Source organism: Euwallacea fornicatus, chromosome 7 (genome assembly GCF_040115645.1).
Source record: "Euwallacea fornicatus isolate EFF26 chromosome 7, ASM4011564v1, whole genome shotgun sequence".
NCBI classification, from domain to species: domain Eukaryota; kingdom Metazoa; phylum Arthropoda; class Insecta; order Coleoptera; family Curculionidae; genus Euwallacea; species Euwallacea fornicatus.
In genome coordinates, this window is record NC_089547.1 from 4,073,529 (window position 1) to 4,094,625 (window position 21,097).

A 21,097-nucleotide genomic window follows, 5' to 3' on the forward strand; every position below is an offset into this window, starting at 1 on the left:
GATTTGAGTGCAAATGAAGCGAGCTCGATAATAAATTAAAACCAAAACTCGTCCCAACACCGAATTTTCCGTAATTTTTTCCGATTAAATCGTCACCATTCCGGACTCAATTATCGGCTGCGGGTCGAATTTTATTTAATACAACTTTGAGGCAGCCACATCCGGCAAGTTGGAGCAAGTTTCAGGCTTCGGGGCGACTTCCCCTCGGTAAACTAAGTCGATCTAAAATTCGACCTGCTAATGACGTTTAATTTAAATCTCATATTTGTGGCTCGCTTTAGGGTATAGAATTTCTTTCAAAGTGAGGAAGCTGAAATTGGGATATGCCGGTACAGGGCGTTCCATTAAGACCGGCCGTTCTGAGACGATCGCCATTTTTCCTGTTCCACTCGTATGGTTTCCACTTGTAAACGTCGAGGTTTAGTAATGGAGAATTACACGGACGCACAACGCGGAGAGATTGCGAAAATCCACTACCGGAACGGTGAGAGTTTCCATCCGAATGCACCTGCTCGCAGCGCGGTGGTCTCATTAATCGAGAAATTTGAAGCGGCTGGGTCAGTACGAACCCAGAAGTGTCCAGCTCGGTCTAATGAAAACATTGCAGTTGGTAGTGGGTGTTGGCCAGAATCCTTCCACCTCAATTCGCCATCGTTCTCAGCAATTGAGAGTTTCACGAAGCAGTTTGCAGCTAATTTTAACTAACGATCTGCATTTGCAAGCTTACAGGATTCAGTTAACATAACATTTGAACCATCAGACCGTGCACAATGCCGAACGCTCACGGAATGGATGTTAAAACAACAACGAGCGAATGTTGGTTTTTCGAAGGAAATCATCTTCCATGATTATGACCCGACTTGATGGCGGGTCATCAACAGGTTCTTTTCCGGCTGGCCATGCGGTCGCCGTCAACGGCGATCGTTGTCGTGAGGTGATAAATAATTTCTGGACTTAAATTGCTGCAGTAGATCTCGCAGACATGTGGTTTCAACAGGACGGCGCAACCCGCCACACAGCAGACGAAACAATGGAATTACCGAAGATGAAACTTTAAGGGAGAGTTATGCGATGCGGCCGCCGCGATCGCCCGATATGACGCCGTGGGGTTTTTGCTTTGTGTGTTTTTTGTTTAAATGATCTGCGAACAATTTCTTAACCGAAAGACGCGATCCATTGACGAAGCTGAGCCGGCACTGTGCTAAGTTCTCATCGGAAATTTCGTTAAAAGAATCGATGAGTGCCGTCGCAAGGGGGCCATTTATCGGATAGTGCATTTACCAAAGACACCTGAACTTGTCAAGCAAACGACGCGTTCTTTCCAATTTTTGCAACAACTGGTTTCGACGGGACACCTAGTATATCGAAGAGGCGACTATCCGCTGTTCCTTCGGCGGGGAAACCTCGACGTGCATTACTTCCAAACCCTCAGTTTCCCATAATTGTCGAGCTTTCAGCCGACATGCTATCGCGTGCTGCCTGATTATGAGGAAATTAATGAATCAGATTTAACATCTTACATGCGTATGATTTCGACAACTCGTTAATTTAACGGCGGGATGGATGACGGCCCTTTCTGCTGCGGGATTTCTAGGGTATTTTTGGACAAATTGGACGTAATTCAATCGGATTAAACGCGGCAGAAATTTAATTTGTTTAAATATTATTATAATATGTCCCATTAGGGAGGGAGAGAAAAAGCTCGTCATGTATAAAATTAGCTTAATAATGAACTGGCAGTGGCACAAAAAGGCACGAGGGAGCGTTTATTCCGGTCGAAGTGATTCATTTTTGTTCATTAATAATTCCTGCGTCAAACGTACCGGGGCTTATAAATTAAAATGATTAAATCGTTTATGAATTCTGTTAATTAGTACAACACCGCGCTACAAAATAGCACCCCTTAATAAGACGAAACCAGCCCCGCCCCCCACCGGCCTGCCGAGCGGCCGAAAGGACCCAATTACTTCAACGCATCCTCCCTCAAGCACAAAACTGAAGCTCATATCCTCTCTGCTGCTATCTCGTAACATAACTCCTCATAACACAATTCCACGATAAATTAGGCTTATTGAGCTTAATTGGGTATTCATTAACAGGATACTGATCAGTCCTAATCTATTTAGCTGACAAATGTAGTCCGCTGCGGCGCAGCTCTGCTATATGGCACTGATAGGGACCGAGGTTGAATTTACTGCAGTAATTCTGGACTAGAATATACGAGTGCATGTCCATGCAAGATGAGGATATCAGAAAATGAAACGAAATGGCTCGCCTGGCAGTGTCCTGTTTTGAAATCGTTATCGGAAATCAGGGACGGTCTCAGCGGGTCTGCCGCCCCGGGGCGAAATTTGGGAAATTTTTAATCGTCGCCCCACAGAAAAAAAAAATAAAGGGGGGGGCGCCGACCAGGAAGGTCCGTCGTCGGGCCTCGCTGCCTCGGAAGTTCGGTCCTGTCGAATGTTCAAAGTTGGATTTCAAAGCTGCCAACGATAATTACCGAGACAATAAATTTTTTACGGAGGACAAAAAGATACAAGGGAAGCGATAATTATGGCGCAAATGAGCAATTTTTGCTCATTAATAATTCTTCTACCAAACCTATTCGAGCGCTCGAATTCAAACTATTAATTTCCGTCATAAAATTACTGTTAATTATGAAATCTCTATTATCGGCATTAGTTCATTGACGTTCAGACGGACATAAATCGAAATTGTGGTCATTTAATTTACAGAAATCCTATTTAATAACTGCACATATTTTTAATTCGCAATGGAACACTTAACGTCGAGCCGAAAAAAACGCTTTAGTTTGCCAATAATTAAAGGGTATAATGACTGTGGAGTACATTGTGTAAATACGTGGAAATCCCATTTGCAGCTGTTCCATTTGAACGATCAAATATTGAGAAATTTTTAACCTCGCCCGCTCTAGTTTCAACAAACATGCGAACGCAACGGTCCAAATAAACTGTAACACTCAGGTTTGATGTGCGGCAAAGTTGATATTTGCCGTGATTAATTTTGTGCTCTTCTGCGCGTGTCTTACATTAAAAAAAAAAAAAAAATACAAGGAAAAACTACAAACCCGTTCGCACAAAACAATTATTTAGTTGAACGTACGTATTTTATGTCTCGAATAATCCCAATTTTAAATTTCCCTTCGTTTAATATTAAATTACTGCGAATTAAAATTCTAATATTGCCAGTCTGTCAATTGATTATATGTTATTTAATTAATAATTGCATTGATATTGATATTTAATAACATAATATCACCCAAACAAGACAATGCATGCATCCCGCGTTATTGGCCATTCATTATTAACGAAGCTAATATAGCTATATGTTGATTTATTTTATTTATTTAAATTTATTATTGCGAGAAATCGTTGAAGTTCGGCAAAAAATACTTCCCAGAAACGTTATTAACCCCCTCCCAGATTCCTGAACTGTTCCGTGTATGCCTGGTTGCCTACGCAAGTCCGGTCGCTTATCTCGAGGAACGAACCTACGGGGGCAGGTGCAAAGTTAAATCACAACATCGATTTGAGCAAACGGAACTGCCAAACTTCGCGCTGCAGAAACGTCAAAATCAGACGTATATCTTTAAAATGGAGAGTTATAGAGGCGTTCCCATGAATCCTCACATTAATTTCTGGACGTTACAGATTTAAAATAGGCCAGATCGATTTACGTACGGAGCGCCCTCGGTAAAGCCGGGACAGGCTACATGCTGTTGTAGAAATGTCAGGGGGACCAAAACGCCACACAGTGGAAGGAAATGACCATTATATCTGACACCACCAAACGAATTCAATAAAATCAAGAATACGTATCACGTCCGTTCCAGGCGACTTTTCCGCAATTTTGCCCCATTGCATCGCCCTTTTAATTTGCATATTTAAATTTGAATGTTTATATAAAGTTTTGTTTATTTGCTGTTTTATTTATTCATTATTATACTCGAAAGCTTGGCAAGGGCGCAACCACCCCCTCACGTCTTTAAATCAAATAAGTAAAGTAGTTTTCTTGATATTTTGGCGAAAACAATTATCGTTGAAGAATCCTAAAAACTGTTGTAAATATTTACAAGAAAAACACCACAATGCAAATTATTTATCTCACAAACCCATTAGTAAGTCGAGCTGTTAATATATCCAACATTGTCCATTATTGTTAAAGAAATGGCGATCCAGTTACCAAATCAAAAGATGAACGATTATGAACCCACTCAAACCTTTCAACTAAAGGTGAACATTAAAAAAATCGTCAATGAATATCCACCCCAATCGACGACATATTTACAAATAGAGCCACCCAGCACTGGAATATTAGTAAGGAAGACAACCCTCCGAGCCACTTTTACCTGGTTGCCACCTTGTTGGTGACAAGGCCACAACCCCACCGGGTTGTTGAGGCTTTCCGGCGAACTGACACCGTCCAAACAGGTTCCCAATTCAGAAACGGCGATCTGGAAAAACAGAGCACAACGTAAATAAGGATAGAAATGAAATTACCTGGTTGCCTCCTTGTCGATGACAAGGATAGAGTCCTGCAGGTTTGTGGAGGTCGCTCTTGCGGGCAGGGGAGTCTAGGCAGGTTTTACCCCCGTAGCCTAAGTTGCGAATCTAAGAGAATACAATGAGGGGTAAAAAATTAGCAGTACCGAAAAGAGTGCACCTAAAATCGCAAAAGAATTAACAAAAAAAAAGGGGAAAAACGCAAACAAGCTGTCTAGTCAATTCTGAAATGAAAATCGGTAATTCATTGGGAAGGGTCATTGTTATTCAAACAGAGTGACCGGCCACAATAAATGTTTATTTTAAATATTCATGAAATAACTGCGCATATACTCCCCAAAAGCCGCATCGTAAATAATGAGTTCCGGTTTAAGCCTAGATTTTAATAATGATGACGATAATGCGTGTGTCGCAGATTAACTTGTCCGTTTTGTATGTAACAACATTGAAAGAGGATTAGAATCGGCTAATACTCTTTCGGCCAGGACCTGGTTTGATTTCAAAATTACTGCAAACAAAACTTTTTTCTTGCATAATAAAGTGGCCCCGAAGGACCATGTGCCAGGAAGCTTTAGCGGAATTGGGCCTAATGGCATTTGCTTGACTCTAAGTTGGTATCATTACGGGGAATCCCTTGATGGCTCTAAATTCCAGCAGGAATAAAGCGAATCCTGATAAAACGGATTCTCAGAGCTAATTTTTTATTTGTGACTTTTTCCTCCTAAAAAAAAATTCTTAGATGTGTTGGAAAGCTCGGCGAAAGAAATAGCTCGATTATACGGCACGTTCCGAAGAGAATTCCTCAACAATCGGAGTTTCCGCTGGCAACGGAAAAACTTGGAAACACGTCCGCTCTATCAAACGGTCCACTTTTCAAGTTGTAAAAAATTGTCCAATTAAATTTTCAGTTTCTTCTTTCAATTAAATTTAAAAGCAATTAAATTCCGAAACTTAGGCTTTTTAGTGAAATTCTTGCATCTCTTTGTCTTCCGAACACTTACTTTCTCTACAACTACTTAGGGCTTTCTTGCGCGGCAAAAACTACAGTTCTGTAAAAGTGATTTAGTGGCAAGTTTATGTCACTTCACGTGAGACCCGCTGGTAATATGGCCCAAAGATCGAGATTTATTTCAAACGTGCTTCTTATAGGGAACATCTGGCTTACGCGTTTATGAAGCCTCGCTCAAACTTTTTCAAACAAACCAAAAAATATCATTTTACTGAACGATGGAGGTTAGGAGTTTAACAACATTTCGGTGGAAAAATTACAGTTCTATTGGTAGCGACGTTCCTCAGTGAAAACCAATTCTGCACGCACTTAACTTCAAGCTAAAACTTTTCTTGGAGTGATTGTAACTTCTCAAATTTCTCAACTCAGTCTCGGTCACTTCAGCTATACACAACTCGTTTAGATTCAAAGAAATGATTTAGGTTAAAAAAAATCTATTTGCGATTTTACCTAAATGCAAAAAAAAACGAAACCCGAGATTCTTTCGGCAGCAGCAACTTCTGATACAGGAGGTAATTGATTGTTTCCAACTACGGTGAACTCGGGGAGTTTCTTTTAATCTACTTTACGTGCTGACTTTTGCCGTAGTTTTAAAGCGTATAAAGAAAGGTATATTTTAAGTTCCCTGTCTGGTAGTGCTTTTCAAGGAGGTGCTAATTTTTACTCTCAAATGTATCTATATATGGGCTGATATTACCTCTCCATTAGCTACTGCGTCTCCCGGGATGAACAGCTCCGGATAGATGTTGTCCAGGTACCATTGGAAGTTCTTGCAGCCGAGTTTCTTTCTAAGGGATATTCGGGACGACACGTCACCAAATTTGCCTTTATCGTGGCCTGGAAGGAAATCATAAATAACATAACTGTTGCTCCTTCAGCAAATCAAAACGTACCTATTCTTTGATAGTAGTACTTGGCGTAATCGTCCAACCACACTTCAGCCAATCGGACAGAGTTGCGCCTTAATACGTTGACTCCTTGTCGCCATTTGTACGGAGATCTCTTTCTGAAGATGTGCCCTACGTGCGAACACGGAACGATCTCCAGGGTGCCCCCACACATCCAGGTTTTAAAGGAGAGCTCCAGATTCTCTCCTCCCCATATGTCGAAGCCTTCGTCGTAGGTGCCGAGTTGTTTGAAAAACTCCTTGAAAAGTTCTTTTTATTACGTTTTGGAGAGCTTAAGCCAGAATGCCAAATTACGCATATTTGTTACAGTTGAAATGCATTATTAGGCAGCCGTCTAATAACGGGTATTGTGCCTCTCACAAATTTTGATAAACGAGACGACAGAGTTAAATTACCCATATGAATGCAGCCTTAGCTTCGCTGGGAAAACCTCGTGTATATATATATATTTACATACGTTTGTTGTAGTAGTTTTATCTCCGCATATGAAATATCCGGCGCACAATGCTACGGCCACGAGAACGCCATGCTCAGTAATCGGATATTTTAAACTGTTTATGTAAATGTAGTAAATGCTCAAAGCATTGCCTCTGGTTAAATGAAAATAAAGTGCAAAGTGTTTATTTCCCTTCAGACCGGCTCGCGCGATGACAACTTTTATTATTATTTGCATAATTTCTTCGTATGTATGCATAGTTTTCCAGGTTTTTAACTTCTACCAGGAAAACAAGTTTTTCAAGGCCGGAATCGAAATTTATCTCGCACATTGACCGTTTCCGAGGTGTCGACACGGAAAACAAACGCTCCATGCCAGGATTACGTAGCTTATGAAAAGCCCGTAATTCATTGTTTTAATAAACCGGGTCGTAAATTATGAATTGTCGCCTGAAAAAGCGGAAATATTGCCCCACCTGCCGGCCCAGTTGCACCCTGGCATCTGCGTTCCGACATAAAAATGTTACACGCATTAGATCCGGCAATTATTTTATTTTATGGGGCGGTCGTAAAGCTTACTGAGGCTTGGCTGGTAAACCCAAGGTTTAATTCCCTTGTCAAGTGTCTGTCAAAGGAATTATTTAAAAAAATAAAATGGACAAAAAATATAATCCGTCCCTGTCCATTTATTCTATGTTAATATCATAAATAATTTAAATCAATTACGTCCCTGTTCATTTATTTTACCCGTGTGATGCGCCACCACCGACGCAGCTTTTTTTTCAAATGACATTTCAGCGCGAACTAAAATAGAAATGCGGCAACGTGGTGCTATCAAAATATCATCCTTTAATTTAACATTTTAATTCAAATCGACGCCATAACAAAACTATTTATATTTTAAATTCAATACGAAATTAACGGGAAGTGAACCTAGCTCGACATTAAAACATCCGGATGATATTGGGAATTTGCCTTTGTACAAGACTAGAATGTAAACAAAAGGTAGAAAACTGCAAACATTCACTTTTTATGCTGTACTCATTATATATTAGTAGTTTATTAAATGGTCATTGCAGCATTTCATGTGCAAATGTAAACAATGTAATGCAACGTCAAATTACACAATGCATTTAATGGAAATCTTGCAATTTGACCATTTACCATAAAAATACAAGGGATGTGACAACGCTGTGCTTCGCCGTGACTAATACTGCCACAAACAACAGTGAAAACATGGTGGACATGTTCAGTAGTTTTTTGGATTCGTTTGAAGAAAGTCGAAAAAGGTTTGTACCAAAAGCATTTTGCCTCGTTTTCAGTGGGAAAATTTCAAATTTGCCGATATTTTGTAGGAAGACTATTATAGAAATAGCCACTGACAGGTTTTTAAGCTAGGACAAGTGCTACAAGATTGGCCTTCTTGGGCGCACACTGGATCACTGGAAAGACGTATGTAAGTACTATTTAGCTTCAATAATGCGAGAAAGACCCATTGAGAAGTGTGATTAACCCCAACTACGTATAGGTATTAAAAAATACCTTTAAATTTTTTGAGGAAATATACAATGAGGAACTCAGTGATTCCAGTTTTCTAGTACTCGTCCTGTTTGTTCTTGGTACTAATAAGATTACACATACCATGCCACGTTGCTAGCCTATGGTTTGATCTTACAGGGTCTCAGAAGCATTTATATTTTTGTCATAATGCGATTTTTCATTAATATCCAAAAGACCTACACAAAACCGACACGAACTAAAAATGAGTAATGTCTACGAACCATACGGACATTCTCAGTCTACCACGCAATTCTTTCTTCACTTTTAATCTAAATAAGTGCCTAACTATTTGTGCCCTAAAACTCCTAAAATGCACTCTTAAATAAATAGGTATACTATCTGCATCATTTTTACAATCTTTGAACAAAGACTCAAAGGCCCTATTGACAGTAAAATGCCATCGCCACCGGCCCTTTTAAACGAAAATGAATTAAAAGCCCCACATTATCAGTTCGCAAACACGTTTTAAAACATAATCCCGGCGGGATTGTTTGTTTTTCACTCTGACACCGTGGGAGCCTCCTAAGCCCCAGTTTCGAATTAACTTTATACATCAATGCGGCCAACTTCGGGCTTAAACACGACGTCCCGTTTTGTTAGACATAAATTTAAAACTTCCCATTTTTAGGACGTCAGAGGAAACTTTTCCATGTCCGAGTGTTGTCGGCGAATCGTACGTGTTACGTGTCCGGGGTTATTGTCGAGTTTTACAAATGATGTTTTATTACATAGAGAAGGGTGGCGTGACTAACGTCCGCCACGTCATTAGATAGATTGAAAAATAATGTATTTATTTACGCCCAAAAAAGTTCGGGATAAAGATCTGAACATAAAAAGGAAAAAAGTATTCAAGCTGCGCCCTTGCAATCGTTACAACAACGAGGAATTTGTGCGGATTGCATTGTTTTGCGCTATTCTGGCATTTCCGGCCGGCAAAAACATGCATTATCTAATGAAACCGTGCAGTCTTAATAAAGCTAATAGCTGCGGCCGGGGCCGCACTTGAGGTAAAGGTGAAATGTAGGCAGTGTTGCAAAAGGAAATAACAGTACTCAAATTCACCCCTTACCCTATCTATACTGAACAACCCCCCGGCCATAGTTGGGCTCCACACAGGTTCAGCAGTATTTTTGTGTCTTTGCTTCTCATGCTGGGGTACCGAGTGCCAATTGAACTGCAAATTCCAATCGAAACCACCCACGTTAACAGCGCTGCTGTCGTGATAAATGTAGGCCAGAGTATTGTCATCAATTACATCGATTACAGGGCAGACTACTGTAGTCGAATTCCGGGCAATCCTGTCCAGAAGAGGCTCCAACCAGCCTTCGGTGCACTCACAGTGAGAGTCCAAATAGGTTAAAACTGCCCCGGAGGCATGCTCGTAACCTGAAGAAAATAAATTGATGTCAGTTGATAATCAAAATATATAAAAACTCAATAATATTAATAGAACGTCACATATTGTAATTCAAATGAGCCACATCATCTAAAATTGCTTTATTTAGTGTATGGCGACAATGTAATGTAACTGGCATATATAAAGGCTGTCAAAAGTTTCACGTGACAAACAAGAAAATCCCTTCATTTCCATAATTCATGGACGTATGAGAAACCGTTAAGAATTCATCAAGTTTCATAATTTATGTGTTCGTGACTTACTACGAGTTAAGTCCCAGCGGGTAAGATTGTGATTTAATAATAGAGAAACGGGTTTCTAAGTCGGTGGGGGCTAATAAGCAACGACACATGATAACGCAAAAAAGTTAACATATAAGATAGCTAAGTCACTGATAGGAAAGAAGTTGCTGAAGTCGAGCCTTGTTACAACTAAATGTAGATTTGATGGTGGTTAAGTTGCTTAAGCTACTGGTTGTCAAGGCAGAGATCAGGTCTCTGGGGTCTGACTTCAAAGGAACAAAAATGTCTTTTCCCCCTCACGCGTTCCTATCAGGGACTTATGGATATCACGACATTTGGTTTTACACAATATGCGTATATTGCTTTTAAAACAATTTCAAATTAAAAATTAAAACTGACGATTTTCTAGAGAAAACCATAAAGGAAGGTAAATGTCATAATATAAATAAATTTATCTCAAGGTTTTGTCCTTACCTATCAGCCTAGCTCTAATCAATCCCACTCTCTGGGGGGCACGTACGATCTTCACTTTAGGCTCTCTGAACCAATACTCCTCCAGCTGCCTCTTGAGATGTTCCATATCCGAGAAATCATCCACCAAAATAACTTCGTGTATTAATTCAGATGGAGATCGGTCCAAAACTGAGTGCACCGTGCGTAGCAGCACCGACCATGCCTCATTATGGAAACAAATAATTACTGATGTCTTCGGCAAAGTGGTCAAATACCGCCCCGGCTGCTTACACCTGACAAATAATATAAAATTCATGAAACTAAAACAAATGAAGGCTGACAGCTGAGTGTAGAAACTGCGTAGATACTCCAAGAAGAGCAACTAGAATAATTGCACATGCGTTAATATTCAAAAGACGAATGCAAACGTTTTAAATACTGCGTGGTGCACGGTAAACGCATGCGTCGCAATACTTTTTCTACCTCCGGTTAGGCTGTCATGGCCATTTGCTTGCCGTTGCAGGAGACTGATCGTTTATGGATCTAATATGTCTAATCAGGAATTAAAAGCCAAAAAATCGTTACGGTTACCCTATATATATATATATATATATAACCCTTCGAGAAGGGTCGTTAATAAACCTCATGGCTTAGGTTATTAATTTTATTTCCATAGTTAAGTCGTTTAATAAGTCAACCGTCAAATTGAGTTTTTTATATTATAGTTCGGTGATCGGATTTGAAGTGAAGAATCCGAAAGGTCCTTTTTCCGGGGAAAAAAATGAGTGCGTTCGCCCCTTGATGATTGATGGGGCGAACCGAAACGTTTCGGCCGGCATTATCGTTCGGTGTGACGTGGACGCATTTGCGAATAAAAAAAACCGGCTGCTGTATTGTCCGCTTTTGTTGCTGATTGGGTTTTGATTGTTTCAGCCATGGCGAATTGGGAATATGGAAAAAATTCTAATCCATCTCCCCTGTTCGATGCTATGCACTTCCCACTTGACTTCTGCGATATTTCATCCGCCAAGAATCAGGGAGATATTTAAATGAAACAATAAAAAAAAAAATGTAACGTAATAAATATGTTGTCCAGTTGATGTACGTCCGTCTCAACCGAACTCCCATGCATCGGCATCTTCGGAGCCGACGTGCTCCGGAGGTTCGCGAACGTATTCGATTGTCAACAATAACTGAAGAGTACGCGAATTCGTCCACTTTTCCTTACACATCAAAATATAAATAAAATTATAAAGCCTACGAAAATCTTTTAATCTTGGGCCCGGCCAAATTTCAAATGTATTCTCCCTTGAAAACAATTCAGTAATTTCGCAATTAAAGCCCTTAGTCCCTGAATCAGAATGACGCTAATAAAATAAGCAAACAAGACAAGGAAATATGCACCTAAGCTCTGAAATTAATGCGATTTTATAGAAAGGAAAAGCCGGAGCAAATCCCCTTTGAGCCCGCCGGTCGGGAAACTCCGCGCAAATTCTATATTTTAGCATTTATATCGAATTTAGGAATCTTTTTTACCCCTGGTGAGCACTTCTTCTGATTCGAACCATTAAGGCCGAAAAAATCGGAAAAGTTTCTTTCCACTTTTGTTTTACTCGTTTGATGGACACCAGAGAGTTGAAATAAATTTAGACTTTGAACGTTTGTTTTGACTTCTTCACTTGAAGACTTTATGAATTATTTGTTTGGCAGTCTTTACTACATGCGAAATTAAAAGTATTTTTCGTGCTCGTTTTTCCGGCTTCGTGGAAGTTGGTTGAGATTCGCATGGAAATTTAGATGGAAGTACTTACACTATAAATCAAATCTGAAACTGTGCCTTTCTCGCCAGTTTACCCATTTCCCAAAAGTCCGATCATTTAACATTATTATGCCGTTCTGGTTGAAAAAACTCGGACTCTTCCCTGATTGTCCTTAGGGATGATATATTGTCTCAAAGTTAAAGCGATTCTTTATAGATGCATGTTTACTCTGAAATTTGATTCAAAAACCTAGCGGTTAAACGCCATAGGACACTCCAAAAATTAGTGCTGTCTGTCCACTGTCCAATTAATGCAATTTTCAAAGTCTCGTAATATGAATTAGGTACCAAATATTTTCTCGAGGTTGCGAAAGTTTGTTGTTAGTTCAGGTTATAAAATAACCCTGATGGTGTTGTTTTTGGTGATGTTCAGTGCAGAGCCCCACATGCACAAAGGTAGAGAATTAAAAAAAGACATTTTCTAAAAGTCGCGTTACAAATTGAGCAACAACCTCTAGGCTCCAAGTTACGACAAAACGTCCATACAGGGCGAATTATTTATAGCGTGGTTACTTATTTATTGAATTTCTCAACTCCTTCCCCGCATCGCTTTGAGATCTTATGTCCGGAACAAGTTCCATTTAAATGCAAATTTTCCGGTTCTTTTGATGAAAAACTCGTGTTCAGTCATAATATTTCACTTGTTAATTAGAAAAATTTGGTTAATTAGATACAAAAATAGTGTAAGTATAGAATCTCTTCACTTTCCTAGGAGATTAAAGCCTGAGTGCTTCGTGGCAGTTTCTCTTATCGGCCTCAGAGGAAAAATAAAAGCAAATTTATGTTGGGCAGACATATTTATTTGTACCACGTAGGGCTTATTTGGACAGGCCTTGAAGTCAATTTTAACTGAGCCCCTGTAAAAGTTTAATGTTTGCCAAGCAAATTGGAATTGTTCTCCTCGTAATTGACTTTTAATTTTTTACATTACCGTTTTGCTGGTAGTTCTAGAATTTCCAGACAAAAAAGAGCCCTTTTTTTTTTATTTCATCCAATGAAACCGTATTAATTCCGGCTCGACAACTCAACACTAAACCGACCCCATGCAGGTTTCCTTTTAATGTAATTGGGTCCCACGTGAGTAAGCTGATGCTGCAAAAATGCCGGCCCGGCAATAATCCAATTAAAAAAGTAGCAGGATTAGAGGAAACTAAGTCTTCCCTTTAGGGCTCTCTTGAAAACATTGAAAAAGGGCCGAGTTTTAATTAATAAGCCAACATTGAAAATCCAAAGTTCTGTTCCTTTTTAATTTTCATCGGTTTTTTTAGTCAATAGAATTTTTATTAAATGCGTACTTGAAATGCAGGTCACAAGTCATTATCCCCGTTTCTCCGATGCCGGTTTCGCTTTCATCCAGTTGAGACCAATAAAAAGGAATCTCTTAGGCCTCTATTTCCCTCTCGCTTTTATGACATCAACGACGGCTAAATCTTTTTATCAGCCACATCTGGCATTACAAATTACTCCTGTCCCGTGAATAGGTTCGGGAAACATTCAATCGTACAATTTTGAGTCATTAGATTCAGGTCGTGGAGGAAAGGGCCCTAGATTTTCAATGGATAAACCGGCCTGATCGCTCGATTAATTATTTATTGCCCCTTTACAACAAATAGCTGAACATTTGGAACCTGCATTGCTCATTCACTGCCTCCCAATCTGTGGAGATCATGAATCAATCGGTTACTGCAGAAATACTATACGAGTCGTGACTTGCCTGCAGAAATCTGACTTTTTAAATGAGACGCAGGTTGGGCAGTTGAAATCTGTCTTGGGCTACCTCCATGGTGCCTTCCACATCCGTGACTTTTCTCCGCATATCTTACATCGATATCTATCGCCATCGAGAGATCGTGCTATCGATAGAGAGAATTCATTAGTTATTTCATAAAACTTGCCTCGTCTTGCACAGAGACGTTGAATTCGAGTTAATTAAATCAGGAACTCTACACATTTTCGGGCCACGCATTAAACTGTTTTAATCTTTTCATTAAACGACACTGAAAATGGGTATTTCCCAGTTAGTTAACTTGACTGAAAATATAAGAGCACGGGAAAACACATCGTCCCCGCAAGCGCACGGAAAATAGCAATTTCCCGGAGTGCTAATGAAATTCAGAGTATAATCAGGAAAAATATCGCTGATTATCATTACTTATGGCTCTATTTGATGGTGCGATACGAATGTGTCGCGCTGGAATTTCTCCATTCTTCTTAAGTCTGACTGATGCGTAAGCCGGGAAAATGAGCAGGTACCGAAGGTGTGTATGACAGAAAGAAAGGAGGTACGAAATGAGATGAACGACGGTCCGATTTGTTCCCCCGAGGAGGCCAATCACTCAATGAACTCGCCGCTCCGTGGAATCGATCCCGGTTATGAGTATTAACAGCAGGATAAACCGAGAACAGCCGGCTTCTCTTCCAAAATGGTTTATAACCAAAAAAACAGCTTATTGAGCAAGTAACTGGATTCAAGGCATTGTTCATCGTGGAACTATCACGCACCCACGAGGAATTTAAATTTTCGTGACTCGTTATGAAATATAACATACCGTCACGTGGGTCTATATCGTTCTATACCGCTTTTCGAAACGTTGAGGGATTTGGAAGAATATGCTCTGCTCTGCTCTCCTCGGGGGAGTGCTAACGTATATTTAAGGATATAGATCTTCAAATGTGTGCATGCAAACTTGGGCTTTTGGACTTTTTCGGATCGGGTCAAATGCGAAAAGAGACAGTGTTCCGTTCTTACACGAATCGACCACCAAAATTGCACCACGAACGCCATCGAGTGTAAAACAATCACTAATTTCCGCCTCGTTGAACTTAATGAATAGAGACTCCTTTCCGCGAACCCCCATACAAAGTTCAAGCTCGCAGCTGTTATTAAGTAAACTCACCTATTTTTATGAAAAGAAACTTTGTCGGAAGTTAGAGCTCGCAACGCCACATTGTCCCACGGGAGCGAAAATAATATTTACCGAGAGTGTCTGGGGAAGTTAGTGGTTTGTAGGAAATGGGATATGCCCCTGTTGCGTTCTGCAGTGACTCTCTACTGCGACATCTATTGTTTCTTTCATTTTTTTTTTCTTTTTGGAAAATTCGTCTCAGAACCTAATATTGGGTGTTCTGAATCCAGCCGTAATTTTATCGAGGAGCCTCGCAACAGCAATCAATGGAGGCCCATCGGTCGTCGGATCCCCATTATCTCGGTCTTAACTCGATCGAGTAGCCCCCAAAAGTGGATCGGGCCGAATTTGCGCGCAATCCAATATTGAACCCAATTAAAATCTTACAGCGCATAGGAAATATGATGCATCCGATCCGCAAAGCTCTGGATTGGATGCGAACGTTTTATCTTCCGATCCATTTGTCTGGCCGCATTTGCAGTCGAACTATTTGCGAATAGATCGGTGTTATCTTTCGCTTATATGTTTGAGTTTGAATTTCAAAGTTAGAATCATTGATATCATGCCAAAAACTCGATTCCAATGGCGGTGGGCGAAGGGCGATCATCGAAAGAAAAACTTTAATAAGCGTTGAAATATCAAAGGCACGCATGGGAACGGTTCATCTGTTGGTTTTAGGCGTTTGATGGTAAAGAGTGAGTTGGCTAATCAACGCCCTGAGTTTACGGCCCACCGCTTACTGGCAGATATATACATATATATATATATATATTTTTTTTTTTTAAATAATCATCCGTTATTTTCCCTTAATTACGAACTGATTCTCGCAAATGGCAACGCCGCGTCGTTCTATCGTCATCGTTGTTGCGCGCGGAGGACGCGTATTGATGCGAGCGTCGATCGCACCTCCGCAGAGTTCGACTCTGATCGCTTCTGATTGAAATTATTTTGCAACGATTGAGACGTGATTTAAAAAAAAAAAAGTAATGACTTTGTCTAAGTATGCAAGGGCAACAAATAGCGACCATTTGTCAACATGCCAATCACTGACAAACATTCCGGCAACTACATTGTTCCTATTTCGGCATTCCGTTGCTGAGCACGATCCATTATCCGCTCCTTTGCAATCCATTTCACGATGGAAGTGACGTGTGTGAGGCTTTAAAAACCGATCCCTGGACGTGTCATGTGCATGTTTTTGCATCTCTCTACAATATCGCCTCCCCTTTTTTTCTTTCTTTCTTAACAACAATGCGCCCCAATGAAAAGTTTGTACAACAGCAACTTGTCCGCGCTTTAGATTAATTACTTTGCGTTGTGCTCGACTCTCGCAATCAAGCAGAACCTTTAAGTTTCGGGAATTTGCCAACAGTGTGGTGTCATGCGAGCCCTTTGAAAAATTATGCCGATGATTTATCGTTCTCTTTGTAATCGTCATTATTCCCGGAAAAAAACAATTTCCTAATTCGCGAAGACGCAACAACCTCACCAGCGCCGACGGCCGCAGGTACCACCTACGGTTCTAATACGTTTTTAATTGCTTTTTCGTCTCTAATTGCGCCATAAATTTCCTTAACATGAAACGAACCTTTATCCAACGAATCGAAACAATAAAAATGGGAAATTAGCACTGCAACTTTGCTGTGTAGCGCATTATACGAGGACTTTACGTCTCGAATGCATTAAATTTGATTTAGCAAATATTTGCCTGCTTTGAGTTCAATGGAAGTCGGAAGAAGGGCGCAAAGAAGGGCAGTGGCAGTCGTTTAGCGACATCAAAGGGCTTCAAAGCACACAAAGATCTCTCGTAATAAATGCATACGAGTCATACAGTGGCAGGTTATGCGGAATGGGGCTTAATTTGCCTCTAACAACATCGCTCGTCGGTTTGGGGAGGTTCGAATGGAAGAAGCTTGACGCGAACTAAGTACCAAACACAGGGTCGTCGGGGGTGTAATAAAACCTGGGAAAAAATCGCTCAAACAAATTGAATGATAGTGTTTTACATTCTATCCCAAGACGGTGACGTGAAATTTATTTCGGAGCCGGAGTTGTATTTTGTCACGAACCGTCGTAAAGCCGGATAATTTAAAATTTCACCGGAATATTCGCCGAGGCGCACTTGGCTTTTTACGATCCATGAATAACGGAAGTTCGGCATGCCAGTTTCGGTTTACGGGAAATTAACAAACCCCCAGTGCCGAGCTATAGGCGTTACGGTACATATACAAATCTGCATTTTATATCCGCGAAATAGTTGGGGCTGCAGGGAGCGAAAATTTGTAATATGAAGAATATGAGATGCGCTCCGCTCGGGAAAAACATTAACCATTTCGATTTCCTATCACGGCGAATAGATCGAAAACCGCAAAAGATAAATATTTGTGCCGCGCAGGTGCGTCTGGTGGCGCGACGGCGACCTGCGCGCGCCGCTACGTGCAAAAGTTAACGTCGACGATCGACGCACAATTAGATCAATGGTCGTCAGTGACGTGTGGCGAACGCGGATAAGCGGGGACCGACCCCGCTTGGATTCCGCTCGTCGTGGGTCCATGCACCCTCGTTACCCCGGGGAAGGCCGGTCAGATTTACCCACCTCCCCTACGAACGTCTCTTTGGGACATACCAACGGCATATTCCCCTTCCAACCAATGCAGCACGAGAACTGTTGCAGGCCCGCCCGAGGGTTCTTCCAAAAACTGCACCCCGCACTTCTCGTCGCATCTGATAATTTTAAGAGTTTGAAGATCCGCTGCTCGTCTCACATTTCCGACAAGTTCTGGGGTGCGTTCAGTTGGTTTACTACTTCCCGATTTTCTTTGAACACTGCCAATTTCACAAAACAATTTCACAATATAGTTCGAAGTGCCGCGAAATTGCAGCAACTCCACCCCTGCAACGTGGGAAAATTTTTCATGAAATTCTTAAAGACAGGGTGGAAGTTTATAGGTCCATTCTCCGTTTGCCAACTCGCCACTCCGAAAATAAGACCCAACCAAAAAGGCTTTTTGTTCGAGTGTAAATGCCATTTTTTTGCATTCGGAAAGCTGTAACTCGCCAACACAAAACTTCGGGGAGTCTTGGAAAGGACTATTTTTAATAAAAACCAAACTAATGATCCAGGTAAAGAGATTTGTACTTTTAAGTGAGGTTAGGTTGGTTCATTTATATTCGAGATCACGCAGAACATATCAAAGACATACGGGTTCGTGCTCAAATGTACTGCGTGACATACATACAAAAGAAAACACCCCGTAAAAAAGGGGGTTATTTAAATCATATTTGGTACGCACGTTTCTTTCGCTAGAACAAATGCTTCATTAAAATTGAACAATCCTAATTGTTAAAATCCAAAAATAAATTAATACTTTGCCGGTCCCGCGACGTGTCATGCATTCCTTTACAGGGTGTTCGGATTTGGAGTGTTTTGACAGGAAAATCCCATCTCCCGGCTAGATAAGGAAAACCTAGCATACATGTCAAGAGCCCGATTTTTGACAGCATATTAATGGCGAAAACCGCATTTCGATATCTTTCCAGTCCACGGCGCTAGAGGGCGTTTTTCGGAATCCCTGTAAACTTTTTTGTTTAAGACAATATTGAAGTAAAACGATAATATTCTTAAGACACTTTTTCGATGTGTTTCCAGTGGCGTGCTTGGTTTTTTGTTACAGCGTACCGTTTTGTCAAAAACCGACGTAACTTTTTTAATTTAAATGGAAATCGCAGTCGGCATGACTTCAAAGAAGTGTCCATTTTAAACTATTTTCAACCATGTAAGTATATCTATAGTTATTTTCAAAAATAAGCGATATGTTTGGATTTCTTAAAACTTCTCCAATTACATTTACTTTTTCAATTTCGTTAACTTCATTTAAATTGTAGTGTTGTAGTATGCCCTTTTTGAAGCTTCCTTAATTTTTGAAATTATTCCCTAATTTCTTAAACAGTCTTCTATCTGGTCGATGTCTCTCGGGATAGCTGTGGAAGTGTAATTCAAAGGCTTCTTGTGGCTTTGCGTTTGACAATATGAAATACCTTATCATGTCATATTTTTCATAGTTATCTATCAGTTTCACTTGGAAAATTGGGACCAAATCAATACTAAAAATGGAAAACTTTAACGCAAAAATCGAAACATATAAAATAGATAATGTTACTTGGACTGCTGATGCCGAGGCCAATTCAAACATAAACACAAAGTCTAATACTTTAGCTATTTTTGAAAAAAACCACAGACATGCTTACATAACTGGAAATGGTTTAAAACTGACATTTTTTTAAGTCATAGCCGATAGTGATTTTCATTGAAATTAAGGAAGTCACGTGGGTTTTTAACAAAACGGTACGCCGTAGTTAAAAACTATACGCGCCACTGGAATCAAATCGAAAAACTGCCTGGAGAATGTTTTTGTTTTACTTCAATAATGTCTTCGACATTGACCTAAACAAAAAGGTTTTGAGGAATTTTGAAAAGCGCCCTCTGGCGCCGTGGACTGTAAAAATATCGAAATAGTGTTTTCGCAATTAATATTTTCCCCGAAATTTACTTCTTGACTTGTATACTAGTTTTTCTTTTTCTAGCCGAGAAGTTGGATTTTCGTGTCAAAATACTTCAAATCCGAATACCCTATATGGGAGTGCATAAGACAGTGCAGGAGACCGGCAAATTATTAATTTGTTTTTGATTTTTAACGATAAAATGTGTTCAATTTTTTATTGGGACATTTTTTTAACGCAAGAAACGTGCGTACCGAAAATAATTCAAATGACACCATTTTTACGGGGCGTTCCCTTTTCTATGTCACGCAGCATAGTTCCATGCCCCACTAAATTGGGAATTTTTTAGAACACGCGGTAGCAGGCAGACTCATTTTAGATCCAGTAAAATATCGCGTTTTCGGGCTCAAAATCTTCTCCTAAACTCTGCGCCAAATGGGCCCCCTGCTTTGTAATTCGTTCAAAAAAGGAAACGGACAGTTAAAACGCGTTCTAGATAGAGGAGTCTAAGTCTCATTATTCGCGGTCGAGCAGGTGATTTCCTTTTAGATCCGACCCGATTCCGGCCCTCTAATTTGGGCGCGGGGCGCCATGAAATAACCCCCGGGCCCTCGAGTGAATAAATCCCGAATTAATCCCGACAGTCTCGTTAACCCCTTTCCATCTCGCTTAACCTGAGGAAACGTCGCAAAAATGTCGGCCACGCGTTAGCTTTCCGGACTTAATTGGCCGGAAAGGTCCGGATAAAAAGACGTATTCGAATGCTTCCGTAGTTTCGAGGGGGCCGATATTAAATTCTTAGTTAATTTATATACCTTGTGGGTCGCCGTAAATCAAAAATGTACGTAAATCCCCGAACTGCAGCTGCCCTAATCTAATTCATAAACTCCGGAGCGACAATAGAGGCTCCAAGAACGAGCGACTGGGGATTGAGACACTCCGAATGGCGCGGCTCCTAAAAGCAGAGACCCTCGGGGTTATTTGTTTTGTGGATACATTTCCTGCATCGCCTCGAACTTCCGCTCTCCCATAAATGCAGTTAAATCCTGCCAAGTATAAGACGATCCGCTTTTGCATGGGGGATTAGGGAGATAGGTCGAATTATATTAGAATATATTTACCTGAAAGCTGAATTTTCTGAAACCTTAAATTATGAGTATATGAAAATGTATACCGTGTAATATACGTGCTCTAAGCAAGCGTCACATATCGAATGACTTTCGGTACATTACATATGCTCGAAACGGATGCAAGGCGACAGATATACGGATGCTCGCAAACCTACTTTTCCTTCCGTGACGCCGACAGAATAAAACAACAGTAAGTTCGTTTCAATCCCTAATGAA

General features: G+C 40.5%; 1 protein-coding gene and 1 long non-coding RNA gene across 3 annotated transcripts in view; one reads left to right on the forward strand and one right to left on the reverse strand.

The window, feature by feature from the left end:
- The window catches only part of LOC136340184 (putative polypeptide N-acetylgalactosaminyltransferase 9), a 48,334-nt gene that overhangs the window by 4,363 nt on the left and 22,874 nt on the right, over nucleotides 1-21,097 (reverse strand). Inside the window, exons 6-10 of one of the 2 annotated variants that reach the window (XM_066284027.1) lie at nucleotides 10,548-10,819; nucleotides 9,505-9,821; nucleotides 6,426-6,678; nucleotides 6,230-6,369; nucleotides 4,370-4,474 (exon numbers count right to left, since the gene is read on the reverse strand). In XM_066284027.1, coding sequence (XP_066140124.1) covers nucleotides 4,370-4,474; nucleotides 6,230-6,369; nucleotides 6,426-6,678; nucleotides 9,505-9,821; nucleotides 10,548-10,819 — 1,087 coding nt within the window. Of the gene's footprint in view, nucleotides 1-4,369; nucleotides 4,475-4,520; nucleotides 4,632-6,229; nucleotides 6,370-6,425; nucleotides 6,679-9,504; nucleotides 9,822-10,547; nucleotides 10,820-21,097 lie in introns of both variants that reach the window. The other variant, XM_066284026.1, reaches the window with a different exon arrangement.
- LOC136340191 (uncharacterized) overlaps nucleotides 8,007-21,097 on the forward strand; it is a 62,699-nt gene continuing 49,608 nt past the window's right edge. The window contains exons 1-2 of the long non-coding RNA XR_010732271.1: nucleotides 8,007-8,164; nucleotides 8,231-8,331. This is a non-coding gene — a long non-coding RNA (uncharacterized lncRNA). The remainder of the gene's footprint in view (nucleotides 8,165-8,230; nucleotides 8,332-21,097) is intronic.